At 34.5% G+C, this 17,769-nt stretch overlaps 3 protein-coding genes and 1 non-coding gene across 4 annotated transcripts; 1 reads left to right on the top strand and 3 right to left on the bottom strand.

Moving 5' to 3' along the window:
- The first annotated feature begins 1,109 nt into the window (after positions 1–1,109).
- On the top strand, positions 1,110–3,688 carry LOC100251611 (voltage-dependent chloride channel 1, chloroplastic). The gene is made up of 4 exons (XM_002273808.5): positions 1,110–1,935; positions 2,376–2,543; positions 3,011–3,217; positions 3,306–3,688. Exons 1-4 carry the CDS (start codon positions 1,249–1,251, stop codon positions 3,501–3,503), a joined length of 1,260 nt encoding a protein of 419 aa, XP_002273844.1. The 5' UTR covers positions 1,110–1,248; the 3' UTR covers positions 3,504–3,688.
- A 683-nt stretch (positions 3,689–4,371) lies between these two features.
- Positions 4,372–7,009, bottom strand: LOC100246468 (riboflavin biosynthesis protein PYRD, chloroplastic). Its single transcript, XM_002273843.4, has 3 exons — positions 6,414–7,009; positions 5,486–5,784; positions 4,372–5,219 (listed from the first exon to the last, which is right to left on the bottom strand). The coding sequence occupies exons 1-3, from the start codon at positions 6,801–6,803 to the stop codon at positions 4,610–4,612; spliced, it is 1,299 nt and encodes a 432-aa protein (XP_002273879.2). The 5' UTR covers positions 6,804–7,009; the 3' UTR covers positions 4,372–4,609.
- TRNAV-CAC (transfer RNA valine (anticodon CAC)) lies at positions 6,998–7,071 on the bottom strand. Its single transcript has one exon. It is a non-coding gene; the product is annotated as a tRNA-Val (tRNA).
- Positions 7,072–7,815: 744 nt separating this feature from the next.
- LOC104881914 (serine/threonine-protein kinase VIK) lies at positions 7,816–13,601 on the bottom strand. Its single transcript, XM_059743061.1, has 12 exons — positions 13,383–13,601; positions 13,204–13,239; positions 12,728–12,802; positions 11,663–11,743; positions 11,375–11,469; positions 10,885–11,005; positions 10,720–10,799; positions 9,869–9,931; positions 9,582–9,694; positions 9,416–9,501; positions 9,097–9,215; positions 7,816–8,145 (listed from the first exon to the last, which is right to left on the bottom strand). Exons 1-12 carry the CDS (start codon positions 13,599–13,601, stop codon positions 8,013–8,015), a joined length of 1,221 nt encoding a protein of 406 aa, XP_059599044.1. The 3' UTR covers positions 7,816–8,012.
- Between the last annotated feature and the right edge of the window lie 4,168 nt (positions 13,602–17,769).

The raw sequence follows: 17,769 nt of genomic DNA, 5'->3' as shown, positions 1-17,769 counted from the left end.
CATTTAGGACTTCTTTTTATGAGGCAAATGTGTTTTGCTGGTTATTTTGCATAAGATGTAACTTCTTGGGTTGGCTCCGGTATTTAAAACCCTCAATGTGCTCAGGGTAGAAAGCATGTATATGCAAAGCATTGTGCTCTGCCGGAATGCTCTTTGTGAATCCATGAAGGAAGCATGCTCTCTGATTACACTATAGCTACTACTGGCTTGGAGGTCATCAATTGAGTCTGCATATAATTTCTTTGGTTGTTTTTTTGGTCTCAGTGGCCATTGTGAGGGAAATGACAGGTTCTGTTGGTTGCCTCTCTAAAGAAGCTGACTTTTTATTCTCATTAGCCCATTTCTGAATCAAGAAAAGGGTTTTCAAATCCATTAGTTGATGGCTCTGCACATTGATATCAAGTACAGAAGAGATGACTTTTAGCCATGAGATTTCAAGTTCTCTAGAACCCTTGCGCAGGATTTACTCAAATGGAAAAAGCAAGGACAAATCTCATCAAAGGAAGCTTCTTCTAAGTATTGTCTCGAAGAAAAATACTACAAATTTTCCTGCGAAAATACAGGGAATGGCACCTTCTTTTGCGATTTTTCCTTCTTTTTTTTTAACCTATTCATGTTAGATTTAATCAAGAAGGTGGGTTTCATCAAATAGTCTCCCGTTTGTCCTCCTCTTAGGATTTTAAATGTTTTGAGGGAGTTGTTTTCTTTATATTTACTTGATCAGTATAGTGTCACAAGGTGCTTGGCAGGTGCCCAAAATATATCGTTATTTAGGTTATATATCATATATGTATGTTTTGACGTTTTTCGGGTCTTATGTTTGTATCCTCATCAGACGGCTTAAATTTTATGGTGGAGATTTCAGTAAGAATTGATAGGGTATTTCTTGTGGAGGAAGAGTAACTTCTCTCAACTACCTCTCAGTATATATGTTGAGTGTTGCATGTGATGGTCACAGCACCTTGACCAACAGTAGATGGGACCCATTTAATCAGTTTGTCTATAAGATCAATGGCAGAGATGGGGGGCTGTGACAACAAATGGTAACAGCAGATGTGAAAATAGTGCCGACTAATATTTTATCCAAATGCATATGAATATGTGTAAAAACCTCATTCACAAACAACCGTTTCTAACTGCTAATCCACTTCTCTTTAACTTCAGTCTCACTCCTTTCGAACCCTAACATGTCCTCTCCATCTCTTGATTCTCTTCTTCCTCTGAAAACCCTAACCCTAATTCCCACAAATGAGAAAACCCACCCACTCAATTCAACTACCCACAAACTTAGCACCCTATTCTTCTCTCAAAACAATCCCGAATTTTCACTTCCTACCCTTGCCCTCCAAACCTACCAAACTCTCCTTCAGAGTCTTCTCTTCACGCTCAGCGGACTCACCACCCCCTCCCTCCTCCACCCAAAACCTAACCCTAATCTCAATTCTCCGGACAGTTCCCGACTGGGCTGATGCCATAAAAGAACGTGGAATGCAGCAGAAAAGGTCTTTATACAACCATGAAACTTGGGTGGAGCATAGAAGTTCTAGGCGCCATGTCAGGCACCTGTTATCCAGCTTTTCTTCGCGGGTAATTCTATCATTGATTCCTCCGGTGATCGCCTTCACTTCAGTGGCAGTGATCGTTGCTAGTTACAATTCAGCAGTTACCTTTCACTGGTTACCGGAGTTCTTCCCCTTATTGAGGGCCTCATCACTGCCCTACCAGTTGACAGCGCCTGCCTTGGCTCTTTTGCTGGTTTTCAGGACCGAGGCGTCCTATTCGAGGTTTGAAGAAGGCAGGAAGGCTTGGACTAAGATCATTGCAGGGACTAATGACTTTGCCAGGCAAGTGGTAGCGGGGGTTGAGAGCTCGGGCGATGCATTGCTGAAGAAGGCGCTCTTGCAGTATATCATGGCATTTCCTGTTGCTCTCAAGGTTGGTGATGCTTCATTTTATCAAACACGTGTTGTGCAAATTTTATAGCAATCCATATAGTGTGGTTTTTTGTTGGGAAGTAAGTGAAGACCCTAGAATCTAGATTGAATTGAGCGAATCAGCATTTGAATAGAAATACCAAGAAGTGCACATTAGGTATAAATCGAAAAGGATTTTGCTTTTGAAAACACTTGAGAATGGTTTTCAAAAATTATTCTTCAAAATCATTTTTTGATAATTATTTTCAAAAGTATATTATCAAAGTGACCTTCATTCTCCACTAAAAATTGATGACCCTTTGGCTTGAAGGTTGGAAATATTCCTCTTTGGAATCAGTCATGCTACAGACACACCCATTTTCTTATCATCTACTATGATTTGGTTGGATTGAGCTCAAATGTGAGATAAAATGATAGTGCTATAAACTTTCTCAAATGCAGTGTCATGTAATCTATGGCTCAGATATAAGACAAGACCTTCAGAATTTGCTTGAGGTGGATGATCTAGCAGTAGTTCTGAGTTCAAAGCATCGACCCCGCTGCATCATTGAGTTCATTTCTCAAAGCCTCCAGCTGCTAAACCTGGACGATGCCAAGCGACATGTGTTGGTAACTTCCCTCTTGGATTAGTCAACTTCACTCAATTTTCTGTTAATGCATCAAAGTGCCAGAGAGCATTCTCACATTGTACACTTATATGTAACATCCCAGTAAGAAGAGAAGTTCCTAACACTATATATAAAGATGAGTCTGGACCTTGAGGGTCAATGACAATATTTGTAACAGGGGCATTGTATTGTTTGCCCTACAATCTCATGAGATAGATGACGACAGTGTCGTATGAAGTGTTTTAAAGCCATGTGTTGTGTGTGATTTCTACATCGATTAGGGGGAGACACCACAAGGGAAACCAGGTTATTGCATTACACATGTAATAACCCAAACCCTAAATATAGGGAGTGGTCATTACATTACACATGATTGAGTCTTTCACTACATAAATACACACCAAATATAGGGACTACATGGAATAAAAAGATCACTAATGTTAACATAACTTCTACATTATGATGCAGGAGTCAAAGTTATCTTGTTTCCATGAGGGTATTGGTGTTTGTGAGCAGCTCATGGGCATTCCTATCCCTCTCTCATATACCCGCCTGACCTCAAGGTTTCTGGTCCTCTGGCATCTCACTCTCCCCATCATCCTCTGGGAGGACTGCAACTGGATTGTGGTTCCTGCTACTTTCATCAGTGCTGCTTCTCTCTTCTGCATTGAAGAAGTCTCTTTCTTTCTCTCCCCTGTGGACTCTCTGCTATTCACTCATTCATACTTTCTAGCTTCCTCTAATCTCCCTAGAGCTTTTGCAGGTGGGTGTTCTCATTGAAGAACCATTTCCAATGCTTGCACTGGACGAGCTCTGCAAACTAGTTCATAACAACATTCAAGAAGCAATTGCCAGTGAGAAGTTGATTCAAGCACAACTCATTGCAAAAAGAAAGAACCACGCAGATGAGCACTCACCTAATGGCAGGCCCAGTTCTGAAGTGGACAGAAAACTGGGTTGAAGAAATTCTCTCCCAGTCTTTAAGAGCTGGGAGTCATCTACGCCTCCTGTTATCAAAACCACCTCACACAGATTTGTAAAGCTCAACTGGTTCACTCTTGTGGAACCCATTTTGTGGTGCATGTATGTGTATATATGCTAAAATTTTGTTGCTCAATATAATACAAGATTACACCTTTACAGAAACTAGAATTCATCTTGAAACTTTATTAAACCATTTGAGTTAATGCAGATCCATCAATGAGAATCACAGAGCATGTAAATTTGTTGAGTTGATGCTTTGCCCATCAATGAGAAAATCACCAAATTGCAGGCAAATGTAAAGATGCTATAACGGTACCCTACAGAACAAAAAATTCAGACTATTGAATATGTATAGTAAGATATAGGTCATAGATCGAGGGTAAAAACAAACGAAACCAAGATACAAAGGTACACACAAATGAAACTAGAGTACAAAGAATGAGATTTGAAAACATGTGTATAGCACTGAAACCAAGATACAAAGGTACACACAAATGAAACTAGAGTACAAAGAATGAGATTTGAAAACATGTGTATAGCACCATCTAATTGATGATGTTTTTTTAATAGGTATCAAAAAATGTACTTTCTATATGTCAAGTACTTTCTATATGTCAATTCCCACCGGCACCGTATTCAACTCAACACAACCCAAACAGCTAAATGAATCATTTTTCTCCATCAGAACTACTCAATACTCAACCAGATCAAGGCTACCTTCAAACCTTCAACCTTAAAATATTTAACATGCCAAGCAACAAGTGGGCAATGTATGATTTTAAGTCATTCTTCATGGTTTTCAATGCATAAATTATAATGCCAATACTTAATTCTGCCATGAGGTGTTTGGGAGGATGCTTCTTAGAATTTTTTTATTAAGAAAAATTCGATTCATGATAATACATCTACAAGAGGGGAAAACAGAGAAAATGTTAACACTTCCATTTCTTCCCAAGCAGAGGAAGGAAGGAAAAACTCACGACCATTCAATCAACTCAGTGTTCTCCATGTGCAGTGCAGCAACTGGGTTTCCAGAGAAGATTGCAATAGTTTGGCACTTGCTCACCATGTGTCTAATTTGCCTCAGGGATATCCCTCCAGCACAACACTGTCATTTGAGTTCCTAGAAGTTATATTCTTTAATCTAATTCCTTTCCTCAGATTCTTCAAAGCCAAGGGTAGTCCCTCTTCTTCATTTGTGCTCCAAAATGGCAATACTTCCACCACAACCTTTTGCAGCAAATTCTCTTCAAGAGACTGTTTGAGAAGGTCTTCAAAATAGCCAAAATTTCCCCTTAAATCCAGCAAAATGCTGCATAATCCTTGACGTTTACAATATTCTAGGACTGCATTCAAATTTATCTGATCCAAAACCACTGTTTCAATTCCCTTTTGAACCATTTCTGGCTCTACAGCAGTCTCATTGTCAGCAAAGATTATCACCTTAGAAGTTGCTTCTGTGTGGGGAATGGGGATTTGGTTCGGTGAGATGGGACTTTTTGCTATCAAAATATGAAGAGGTTGATTGGCTCCAGGTTCTTGGGAGGCAGGAAAAGAAAACTTCTCAGTTACAGTTGTTGGAGAAAGAATTATTGCATCATATTCCTGTACCAATTGCGAGTAGTATCCACCGGCCTCCTCAACTCCTTCTCCAAGCTGATCCAAAATGTGGCCATTGATTGAGAGAGAATATCTGCAGAACAATGAGAGGATGCTAAGAAGAATTGTTTCATATTCATATTTACTTGAGCACAGATTGATAATGTGCAGGTATTCGGAAAAGAGCCAAGATCCAAATCCACATTTTAAAATAACATTGAAGGCAACATCCAGGAATGAATTGTTTGAGCAAATCAATCAAAAAAATCGAGAAAACCAAAATAGTGTCAATGGAAAGAACTCTATCCAACTCACTATATATGGCTTACTTTCTTCTTCAAATTACAAGCATAAGTTTACCTCAGCGTGACAAAGGGCTTCCCTGTCAGCATTTGATGTATATAGGCTTCATTAAGCTTCTTGCATAGTTCTTCCTCCACAGCCACAGTGACTTCAATTCCTGCATCTCTCAATCTATCCACCCCCTTTGAAGCCACAATAGGATTTGGATCGACCATCCCAATTACAACCTTTTTCACCTTGGCTTTAATTAGTGCTTCAGTGCAGGGTGGTGTTCGCCCATAATGATTGCATGGTTCCAAGCTCACATATGCAGTTGCATTCTCGGCCAAATCCCCGGCATCCCTCAAAGCAAAAACCTGCAAATTGAACCCCCTGACTTAAATAACTCATCAGCTGTTGTACATTCATAACAGAAACCTTCAATCAAATCTGTATTTTCCTCTAACCATGTTTCTTAAAAAAAAACCCAATAGTTCAAAATCCACATCCAACATCAATATGATAAAAAACTACATCAATACATACGCTTGCAATCCAAAGTCACAATGAGGCTAACACATTATTGGTTAGAATACTGAAGTTACATCTTTTAAGAACCAGAAACAGGTTTAATTTTCTCAGCAATAGTACTATTTCAAGTGAGATGCAAACAAAATGTTTATAATCATTTAAAGACGATTGAAATTTAACCCAGAAATATTATATCAGATTACTTCAGGTCCCAAAAAGTGAAAAATCGAACATAAAAGAACCAGAAACAGGTTTAATTTTCTGAGCAATAGTACTATTTTAAATGAGACGCAAACAAAATGCTTATAATCATTTAAAGACAATTGAAATTTAACCCAGAAATATTATATCAGATTACTTCAGGTCCCAAAAAGTGAAAAATCGAACATTCAAAATTCTATCTTTTTCATTTTCCTGCATATTCTCAACAACCAATCAGAGCTTAAGGAAAAAAGAGAGAGATTTTGGGGTTTACCTCACCATGAGGCTGCCCAGCTTTTGGGTGAAACCCTTCGCCAACAACCTTTCCATCTTTCACAATGACACACCCAACCATGGGATTAGGACTTGTACAGCCAATAGCCTTCCTTGCCAGCTCCACACACCTCCTCATATAGAACCCATCATCCTCTTTTCCCTGTAAAGCCTCACATCTGACACTAACCAAACCACCATAGCTTCTCAAACCAGTTTGTGACTTAGACATCCTTTTGAGTGAGCCGCAAGACCCAGATGGGAAATTTGGAATAGAGACAAGTTTAGTAGGTTGGAATGATGATGAGAAAGGTATGAGAAAATGGGTCGAAGGTGAGAAAATTGGTGACCTAAGACTATAGTTTGGAAGTGGGTGTGGCTGAATCTGCATTGTTTGACTAATTGATGAACATCCAGATGAGAAAATGTTAAAAATCTGGGTGAGTGTTGTTGATATTGAGAATCTGGGAGACTCCTAGCAGAAATGGAAATGAGATTGTGGCACTGAGTGTCGTTGATACTCTGACCCTGGGAGACTCCCAACAGAAATGGAAGACTGTGGCAATAATAAAATAAAAATGCAAATGTCTGAGCCCGGGTTCGAACCGGGGACCTCTAGTGTGTGAGACTAGCGTGATAACCAACTACACCACCCAGACATATTGTTCGATTGATTTCTTATTTTTTATCTATCATAAAATAATTTCTTCACCGGTTCAGAATTTTTAAAAACTTAAATATGAAATACAATTTTAATTTTTATCTCCTTATAACACTCTAAAAACATACCAAGTTTATTTTTTAAAAACTATTAATTTTTTAAAAAATATTCTCTGTCAAAAGTTTATCAAAACACATTATCCAAACCTGTTTTTAAAGAAGAGTTTTCATGCAGCCCCAATTATTATTTTTTGGAGTTTGTAAATTACAATATAATCCCCCTTGAAGGTGATGGTTATGCATCATATATGGCTCAAGATGTGAGAACAATGAAAATATTCATGACATGTTCTGATCTTTCTATTTAAGGTATCTACAATTAGGGTGCCCACTTTGAAAGAGTGAGTGAACTTTTCATCAATATTTAACTTTCTTTACAAATATCATATAGAATTTCCAATCTGATAGGGAGAAACTGAAATAACTTCTTATTCATGATAAGTTGTGAAAAGAAATAAAAATATTGATGTCTAATTATTCAGATCCATTCTGTGATGTCAACATCAATATATTTTTACCTTAATAAAAAATTTCATCATCATCATCATCGATATTTCCATCATGGGTTAAAACTTAAAACATTCATTTAGTACCTGAAGATTGATACCAGCTATGAGTTACTTACAAGGTTGTACAGGCAATGATGAAAGATAACTACTATGAAGAAGAATATAAGTCCGTTTACAATTTCAGCATGAGGTTTATGTATACAAGATCAATGTGATTGATCTTCTTTCAGTATGTATATATTAAGGGTAGGGGAATCCATTCTAACAAACCAAAATGGGGAAAGAAAGATACAATCCATAGAGGGGAAAACAATCTATGAGTAAAAGGAAAAAGTTGTTATTAAAGCCACAACAACATGTTGAAGCTCATCTCATAAGATAGCACAATCACAGCAGGCTGTTTTCTTACTTATCATACTCTCTTGGATCTTCTCTAGCTCCAGAATTATGGCTTCAAATGTAGGTCGCGATTCTGGATTCTTGTGCCAGCAGTTTCTGAGAAGCCTAAATCAGGAAAAATGGGGAATTACTCTTACATGAAAAGCGTCAACAAAAGAACCAAAGGGGTTTGTCTTGAACGTTTTTTAAAACAGTTTCCAAAAAGAGTTTTTTGATGCTTTCTAGAACAATAATCTGTTTAGTAACTTGAAATGTTTTCAATTTATTTTTGTGTTTTTAAATTTTTTTTAAAATAACTTCTATATTTTATTTTTAATTATTCTCTTTGAATAATTATTTTTTGAAACCGTCCAAGAAAACAACTGAAAATAATTAAAATATGTTATGAGAAACATCCTAATTTTATAATAATTTTCAAAAACCTGTTTTGGAAACAACTAACTCCGAAATGTATTTTATGTTTTTTTTTTTTTTTAAGTGGGAAATCAAAAAGATATACTAAAAAGGGTCTATCAAAAAAAGGGATGCACCTACACAGAGAGTACAAGAGGAGCCACCTAGACAAACAAAACGATGCCAAAGATAAGAACAACTAAAAACCACAGTTCAAATTATCAATAAAATCCAGCAGAGAAGTATATTTTCTCCCAACAGGATTCTAGACAATTCCATAAGAGACCTAATAAGGGTTTCTTTCAGCTTAAGGTCATTGAGTGAATGATTGTGGTGACATGGGGAAATTCCTCCTTAGTGACAATCACCATATATGAATGTATTGATTTGGGTGTGGCTTCTAATGAGAACTATGAAAAAGGTTGCGGATATGGTGTCTAAGTGCCGTTATGTTGGAAGTCACAATTTTTGAAGTGTTAACTACTTTGGATTAGTTACAAGAACCCTTCATTGATAGTCCTACCCAGCGGATTTTTGTCCTTGAAATAAAGAAAAGATCACTGAAAATAGGACGTTACCATCTACAACACTTGTTTTTATTTTTGTGAATTGTTTAGCCCATCCTAGTTGAGGAATATAGCTGATGAAAATTCAGTTACTCACGTCTTGATAGGTTCGGGGTATACAAATGAGGAGAGAGGTGGCCGTGAGTCTTCATATGCTCGCTTATCTGCAACATATTCTGCGTTCTCTGCTCTATTTGATGGCCCCCCTTGGAACATCTATAAGAAAAACCACAGCCATTTTTGAGACATTAATAATTAGACTTGTTCTACCATGAAAACTTTCTAAGAAATTCAGATGGTTACTGTAATAAATGAGCATTCCATGATGAGTCAATGCCAAAACTATTTATGGATCTCAAAAAAATTGGGTCTGAAACCCAAATTTAAAAAATGAAAAAAAAATCATTTAATTGTACCTCATGTACTATTAGTGCAAAGGAGAAGACATCAATACTCTTCCCATATGATTCTCGGCGATAAACCTCAGGTGCCATGTAACGATCTGAAAATGTCACAAAATTGTCTGAGAATTTTTTCAAATACTAAAAAATGTTTGACTTTCAGTAAGATGGAAAATCTTACATGAACCTGTTCCTCCAGTCATTTTGTAACCAACTGCATCTTTTTCCTGAGCAATTTTGCTTAAACCGAAGTCTGTAACCTTAAGGCGTCCTGCTTCATCTTGTAACACATTTCTGTGAGAACCAAACGAAACGACTGTGAGACATTCTTTCTTTGCCATTGGGAGGTGGGGAGCAGACTACAGATGAAGAGTCGACTGGAAATCATATGGTTTTTGACTTATGACCACACCCAACAGTCTAATACTCTCAAAATGAACTTCAACAGAAAAGTTCAAGTTGCAATACCTTGGAGTTAAATCCCGGTGAATTATAGCATGTGGTTTATGCTGGTGAAGATAATTCATCCCTCTGCAGAGTTTTGCAAAGAATGAGTTCATCAAAGGAGTTAGAAGTGAGTGAGGCAAAAGTGGGTTACATAATTGAATACAAATGCAATAAAGGGCTGCAAAGTTAAATTACCATAGTTGCTTGTAAGTTCAGTGACCAATCAAAGTTTTTTGGGAAGGGGAACAAGAAAAGGAAAGTTACAGAAGTTTGTATTAGTGGCAAATGCTTACAGTATTGCCAGAATAATTGCATAATAATTTGACATAATTATGATCCAATGTAGAAAATGTTTAGTTATATTTACTAAGTAAACTTGTATTTATTTAAAGACATGAAATTCAAGAGCAGCTACTGATCTGGTAAAATTTAAAAGAAAAAATGAACAAAAAATCACGAAGGATCCCACTGATAGTAAGTTAAAACAATCCAAATGTACATCCTTGTCATGAGAAGCCAAAACAGTACTCCAGAAAGCACATGATAGGATAAGCACCTTAGTTTGTTGTGCTGTGTGCGAGTCTATATGAGGGGGACCTATATGTAAATTCCATTTTGATCTATCCTTATTTAGATGGCATATCATTTGAAGATACAGAACAGCAAGACAAACCCTAAATAACACTTAGATCATTATATTTGTTACAAGGGCCAAAGAACAATATTAAATTGAATGACATTGTACTGCTTTACAGAGAAAAAGCACGTCTCATTAGAATAATCACAAGAGAAACCAAAGTCACGTTCTACTAAAATTAGAATTGCTACTTAAAACCTACAGGAAAAAAAAAAAAAAAACCAAGAAAATTTACCTTGCAATATCTAAAGCATAGGCAACAGCTACTGGTGGATCAAGTCTTCCTTTCTTTCTCAAAATATCATACAAACTTCCCTAACCATTTCAATCAATGGAAAGATCAGAGAGTGGAAATCCAAAAAAAAAAAAGAAAAATGAAAACCTATTATGAAAATCTCACATTTCGAAGATACTCAGTGAGGAAAATAAGGCGCTCAGAGTGCTTTAGAACACCAAGGAACTGTACTATATTAGGGTGGCGCAGTTTCTGCCATAAACCTAGTTCCCTCAAAAAGGTATTCCTGTAAAACAATCAAAGTTAGGGGGACAAAATATAACATAATTAAGAAAGATTTTTCATAGGCTTGAATTTGGTGATGATTTCAGAACATTGTAGATAAAAGCTGAAAGTAGATAGCATTATTACAACTTGCCATGTAAAACAACAGTTAACATCAAAACTAATTATATTGTAGTTTTTCTAGTTGAATACATGTATGTCATTTTCCTAGTATTGGATTGTTTTTCCATTTGTTGATACTAGGAAGACTACAAAGTTAGTAATATCAACCCCCTCTTTAATGGGAGAAGCAAGCATCAATGAGCTTAATAAATCAATAGCAAGTCAATAAAACAATTCCCATTAACCATCTTAAGATGAAGAAACTCACTTCACCCTTGGATCCGATGCAATGGAGGAACGGATTGTCTTTGCAGCAACTTCTGTTCCACGCCACTTCACTAAATAAACTTCACCATATGCTCCCTGCTGCCATGCTACATATTTTTAGTGCAGTACAAGAATATATATAATAATAAAATAAGTAGAGAGGTTAAATGTAGAAAGGGTTAAATATTTTAAAGGAACTCCCTTTGCCTAAAGGTGGCAATCTAAAATGGGTGTAAGGTGTCCACACTGTAAATATTTGTCTGAAGAAATTGAAATAAAGAGAAAGTACTTCTCCGATAAGAGTTGCTTCATCCATGTCCACCTCGGTGTGATCAATTTCGTAGCATGGAGTCTGGGAATCAAGCCCCACCTGAACAACAAGAGGATAGAAGAACAAAGCTAATCTCAAGATGGAATATCTATGCAGAGAAATTGTGAAACTTAATGCAGGGGCTTCCATAAAAGAACCCTTAAGAAAAATGTCTGGAAGCTTTAGACGCTTAAGGAATCAGTGTGTGATATGCACATAAAATGATTTAACTAATTGACAATTATTTCTTCACTTTTCAAGTTTAAACTATTATCTATTTTCACGTAGTCAGAGTTCTCAAATACTTGTCACACCCTCTTTCTATGATTTTCTATTTAAGGAATATGAGCTGCTACCATGCATTTAGTTTTTCGTTACTTCTTTGTAACTGTTATCTGAAACCAAAAGGCACAGATCCATAAACATTTTAAAGAATGCAAAAAACTAACCCGTTGCATATAGTGAAAAGAGGCCTCAGATATGTGTGTTTTGTATGTTTGTAAGACATGAAAACCTTAAACTACCTTACTAAATTTTTAACTTTTCAAGCATTATTAAGAGGGGCTGACCAGAAAAGGGAGCATCCAAATAAACAACCTAGTAGAATATTGTATTTGTTAACACTCTGACATGAAACTGATAACAGTAAATACACTTGTGAATCTTATCTGTGATCTTTCACTTCTTAAAAACTAAAGGATATGAAGGTTATTATGTAGCCACCTGCATCTTTGTTGTAAAGGACAATTTGATCCATTAAAGAAGGAAAAAAGAAAACCCAGTACAGAAACAAAAACCTCCCCCACATCACATCTGTCATCTAATTCTTATTTTTGGTTGGATAAAGATTTTTAAAGCAACAGTAGTATTTGTGTGGTTGAGGAATCTGCACAAACATGATGGGTAAGTGTCATGAACAAGCACACATTTGTCATTTGAAAGTATCAAGATCAAAGCAAATTACTTATATAAAAGAAAAAACATGTTTCCTTACATAGCTTAAGTAAAAGCTTCCAATTATTTACACATTAAAAGGGTATATACCGGATCTGTTCCACCCTGCGCCTCCAGTATCTTGCATATCTTCTCATGACCAAAGCTGCGAGCATCTGAAAGTGGCTGCCAAAATAATCATATCACAGGTGGCTCACATCAGTTATATTCTACAGGGAGAAGAACATAATGCTTCCAACAAGAATATCCTTTAAGTTGATTGCACAACAGCCAGGCTAACAGGAATAATCTGCAACAATCTACGTAGGCATAATGGAGTGAAACCTAAAGCTGTGGAAATAAATGGGAGATACTCGGCGCTTTTGAAATTATTCAAACAGCCCCTCAAGTGACAAAGGAAGTGCTGAGACTATAAATAATATGATATTGTCAGTGATTAGGATGTAGTAGCTTGTGAGACATGGAAGAGACCAAATCAGCACAGTGATTAATTGCAAGAAGAAAAAAATGAAGCAAAACAAAATCAAAGTAGTTTAGTTCCTAGGAGATTTTCTAGATTGCCTTGCCATGTTATTGCCATCACCAGCAATTTTAGCAGAACCCTGATGCAATTGTGGACAGTTATATGCAAATCCAACATTATGTCAGACATGTGGCAGAAGTTTCTGCCACAAAATACTTGTTCAACACTCCAGAATGCCAATTGAATGAATCACAAAGATCAAATACTATAAACAAAACTTACAGTGCGTCCCCAGCGATCGATGGAGTTCACATCAGCTCCTTTCTCAAGAAGGAGAACAACAATTTCTTCGCAGCCTTCACAGGCTGCTAAATGGAGTGCTGTTCTTTTATCATAGTCAGCTAGATTGGCATCAACTCCTTTCTCCAATTCTTGTATTACACCTTCTTTGTCACCCTTACTAGAGCAGTGGAGAAGCTGATATGGTCCTTCTGAATCCATGGTTTGTGGTTGCATCCTCTGTTGAAAAGTGGAACTTCATTTCTACTTTGAACAACACCATACCCAATTTTTTTTAAATTCATCTTAAAAACTACAGAACTATCATGCTGACAGATGTTCATAGAATTTGCAACAAAGAACTGTTAGTAAGGAAGCATTTTATCAGTTTTCTGGCTTTGCATTCCATCAAAACAAATGGACCAAGTCAATTGCAGGTCCTCTGAGAAAGGTGAGTTCTTATATCTATCTTGGACAACACTGTATCTGTATTCACTAAAAAATTAACAATTTTTACAATGATATCTTCAGAAATAAAGTCCTATCAAGTGAAATTTTATGGTAAAATTTGATGATTTGCTTTCCATAGAAACAAACATGCAGAGCTAATCCCTCTTGCTTTCTCTGTTGAAAAATGAAATTATATTTTCTTTTGACTAACCACTACATTCCATATCGGCTCTTTCCAACAAATCTTAAATCCACATAACTGTCATTTCGACACTTGGTAAAATTTGTTACTAAACACTAGTAGCATCAGGAGCATTTGCACTCTTTTTTATTTTGTTTTCCATAGAAACAAACAGCGAAACTAACACAATAATTCAAACTTCCAGGTTATACCATTGCCAAAAAAATGAGAGATTACCTTGGGAGGCGGTGAAGAAGATCTGCAATCATCCATGGAAGGGTGAGAACTATCGTAAAGTCAACAATGCTGAGATCAGAGAATTGAAACCGCCCTCTGTTGTTTGGAGGGAAAAAACAGCGTAGATGAGACATTGAAGCTTATAACCGATGCACGGTGACAGTTAATGTGGAACAATCCAAATGCGGAGGAGATATCTACGATGTTATATGTCTTTTTCGCGATTGAATATGATAAACTGGAACTTTGTTTTGTTCGCCTAAATTGTCAAAGGTCTGATTGGCTGTCGAGAAAACTGTGGATAGTGAAAGGAAAGGAGAGCTGTAATTTTCCACTTTCTGTGTTTTTTTCATCCCTAGCTGAATCGAATTTTTCTTCTGTTTTCCTCGGTTTTCTGAGCAACGAAACGGACGGTTAGGGGTTCTTTTTATTTATTTTTGGCGGGATTTCTGATTTGTCGATTGAAGACTGTAGGCCAGGGACAATAACGGAATTTGCCAACATAAATGGTACGACGTCGTTTCAAAATAAAAATGTTCTTTTTCCAAAATAATTGAAAGGTACAGATAGTGTACGCGTTACGTGGAAATAATTTTTTGTTCTTAAAAATAAAAAAATAAGATAGTTTTAGTTATCTTACATTGTTTTTACTTAATTTTTAAGAATAAAAGATATTTTAAAAAATAATTATATAAATATAAAAAATAATTAAAAATAATATATAATATATAAAAGTTGTTTTTAAAATATATTTAACAACATAAAAAATATATTAAAAATATTTTAGGTTTCTACATCAACTTTTATTTTAAAATACATCAGCTAACAAATTTTTAAAAATGTTTTAAAAAACTCTTTTTGTATAACCATTTTTGAAAATGTCAAAATACTTCACAAATAACATCAGTATTTTTGTTGGCCTTAGGTGCTAGGAAATGTTACATGTTCATCCGACTCCTCTGTTTTCATTATTTTCTGTTACGTGTCCTTTTATATCTTATACCAATCTATTATTATTTTATCATATGGTATCATTTTTTAATATTTGATGATATTAATTTTTACCTTATCCCATATGCTTGTAGCTTAATTTCATCATATATTTGGACAACGGAATTTCAGACTTTCATTTGGTACTTGATATAATAAACACAAATAGAGAATGTTGGTTTTAGGAATATTTTTCCATGGCACATGCATTTATGGTTTTAACTTTATAAATTTGTTAATTTTACAAATTTAAGAATTGTAAAAGTTTAGAACTTTTATTTTTAATCATGAATGTTATTTTTGTAGTTATAAATTATTTATGTATTACAAAAATCATAAAAATTAGAAAATAGTTTATGATTGAAAATTAAATAAAACTATGAACAAGTGTAGAATTAAAAGTTTACTTCATATTCTATCGTATATAACATATTAATTAAAAATTAAATAATTGAATTGAAATATAGAAAAAAAACTAAAATTTAAAAAAAAAATTAGAAATAATATTTTATAAATTTAAATGTTGGTGGTTTAGAATAGGTTAATAATTTTGTTACAATTATGAATTGGGTTGACGGCCTTACTTTCTTGGATCTTACTAATCATGATTTAATTAAAGTTACTCAAATATCAATTATGGATAAGATAGGTATGTGTATAGGTAAGACAAAACAATAGTGATTTAGAAGTGAAAATAATAATAAAAAAATTGAAAAACAAAGCAAAAATATGAAAATTATAAATGTTATGAAAGACTACTCAAACATCTTGCAAGAGAGTTCAAACATCGAATAAAACTTTCAAATGTCCACCATGAAATGTTCAAATATCCCTTTAGTGCATGAACGCTCCTACAAGCACAATTAATGCCTTGACATGGTTCGAGAATTGATTTACTTTATTTTTTTTCTTATATATATATATAAAACCGAGTTTTTAAAATCTAAATTTACCTTTTTATGAAAAATTCCTTCCCATATGTGCACCAACTAAGTCTCCTAGGGTTTTTCTATAAGTACCTAGATTTAAGACTTAGGTAACGGAATACACAATTTTTTAAGGATTAATTTCACTTAAATCTCATAAAGTTTGACATAAATACACCTAATCAGTTTTGGTTTCAAATTTTGTCTATTAACACCCCTAAAAATTTATTCCATTTATAAAATTTGTTTTTAAACAAATTTTAGGTTAAAAGATTTTAAGTAAATTTATTTAACAATTCTCTAAAAAAAAAAATTAGTTTAAAAAAAATAAATTTATGTAGGAAATACATTTGTAAAGGTGCTACCTGAAAATGACTTAATGTATTTACATTAAATCTTAAAGGATGTGAATAAAATTATCCAAATTTTATGAAATAGTCATTGTTCTACCCTTGTCTTTTAATCTCTCAAAACCTTTCAAGATTACTACTAGAGAGACTTTTTGAGTCTTTTTTGTCAAAAAGTCATGATAGTGCATCAATCTACTTGTCTCAAATGATGTTAAGGTGACCCATTAAGGAGAACTAGGTATCACAATAAGGATGTGAAAAAACAGTATAGGTATTGATAGGTATAAGACCCTTAAAAGTAAGTGCATCTATATCAAATGAAAAAATATAGTTTATTTTCATATATAATGAATTTGATTTACAATATGTGACTTATGATTTTTTTATATATATAATTATAGAGTTTTCTAGGAGATTGTGTATGTTGTTTTTTCCACATTCATCCAATATCATTATTTGATGATTGAGTTTCTATGGAATTATTGGAATCAATCACAAATGAACTTTCACATTAAAAGAGAAAGTTATACTTGTGTTAATGAGGTTAATTAGCAAGCCTAAAGAGTTAAAATTTTGTTAATGGGTTATTCATATTAATTTATACATAATTAAAATCTATTTACTAAACATGTTTGTATTATGTTATTTATAATGAATGTATTGTGTTCATGTCAAGTTATTCTTAAGCGATTATTAAAAGAGTCATGTTCAAATTAAGTAAATTTTCAATATTTTTCACTTCAACATACATAACATCAACCATCTACCTTATACAACACTTCACCATTTTCACCCTACCTTCCTTATCTCAAGTTGCAAATCAAACTCTACATAACAGAGTCAATATCAAGTCTTGATTGCATCTTGATTTAAGAACACATCATTGCTAGCTTTGAATTAAAACCAAACTATACCCCTACCCCTATTAGAGAATTATATGTTGGATATTTTGGTAATTATCGGCCTACATATTAACACATTGTACATTAAACGATCTTATTTTTGGGCATAATTAAATATGATCAATTAAGTTAATAATGGACCTTCAAAGTATCTCTATATATATGGACTGTATGGGCTTTGCAATGTGTAGAGACCAATTTTATTTTATTTATTAATGATGGGTCAATAAATAAAATAAAAAATAATAAGAGGTATAATAGGGTTATGATTCTAGTCTAAATGAGAAGAGATAGAAAAATTGTTAATTATTCATATTCCATCAGTTAGTGATTTTAAGGTTGCAATGCTCGTTT

The sequence above is a fragment of the Vitis vinifera genome, chromosome 15 (assembly GCF_030704535.1).
Source record: "Vitis vinifera cultivar Pinot Noir 40024 chromosome 15, ASM3070453v1".
NCBI lineage: Eukaryota > Viridiplantae > Streptophyta > Magnoliopsida > Vitales > Vitaceae > Vitis > Vitis vinifera.
Note: the sequence above shows the minus strand (reverse complement) of the source record. Positions and strands in the feature narration are given on the sequence as shown.

Excerpts from the sequence above, each read along its gene's own strand:
- LOC100251611 (XM_002273808.5), top strand. The coding sequence starts at position 1,249 with ATGAGAAAACCCACCCACTCAATTCAACTACCCACAAACTTAGCACCC. Across the intron at positions 1,936-2,375 it reads CATTTCCTGTTGCTCTCAAG|TGTCATGTAATCTATGGCTC; the intron begins GTTGGTGATGCT and ends TCTCAAATGCAG. Across the intron at positions 2,544-3,010 it reads ATGCCAAGCGACATGTGTTG|GAGTCAAAGTTATCTTGTTT; the intron begins GTAACTTCCCTC and ends ATTATGATGCAG.
- LOC100246468 (XM_002273843.4), bottom strand. The coding sequence starts at position 6,803 with ATGCAGATTCAGCCACACCCACTTCCAAACTATAGTCTTAGGTCACCA. Across the intron at positions 5,785-6,413 it reads CTGGGCAGCCTCATGGTGAG|GTTTTTGCTTTGAGGGATGC; the intron begins GTAAACCCCAAA and ends TTCAATTTGCAG. Across the intron at positions 5,220-5,485 it reads AAGCCCTTTGTCACGCTGAG|ATATTCTCTCTCAATCAATG; the intron begins GTAAACTTATGC and ends ATTGTTCTGCAG.
- LOC104881914 (XM_059743061.1), bottom strand. The coding sequence starts at position 13,601 with ATGGATTCAGAAGGACCATATCAGCTTCTCCACTGCTCTAGTAAGGGT. Across the intron at positions 10,800-10,884 it reads TCACTGAGTATCTTCGAAAT|GGAAGTTTGTATGATATTTT; the intron begins GTGAGATTTTCA and ends TGAAATGGTTAG. Across the intron at positions 9,695-9,868 it reads CACCGGGATTTAACTCCAAG|AAATGTGTTACAAGATGAAG; the intron begins GTATTGCAACTT and ends TGGTTCTCACAG.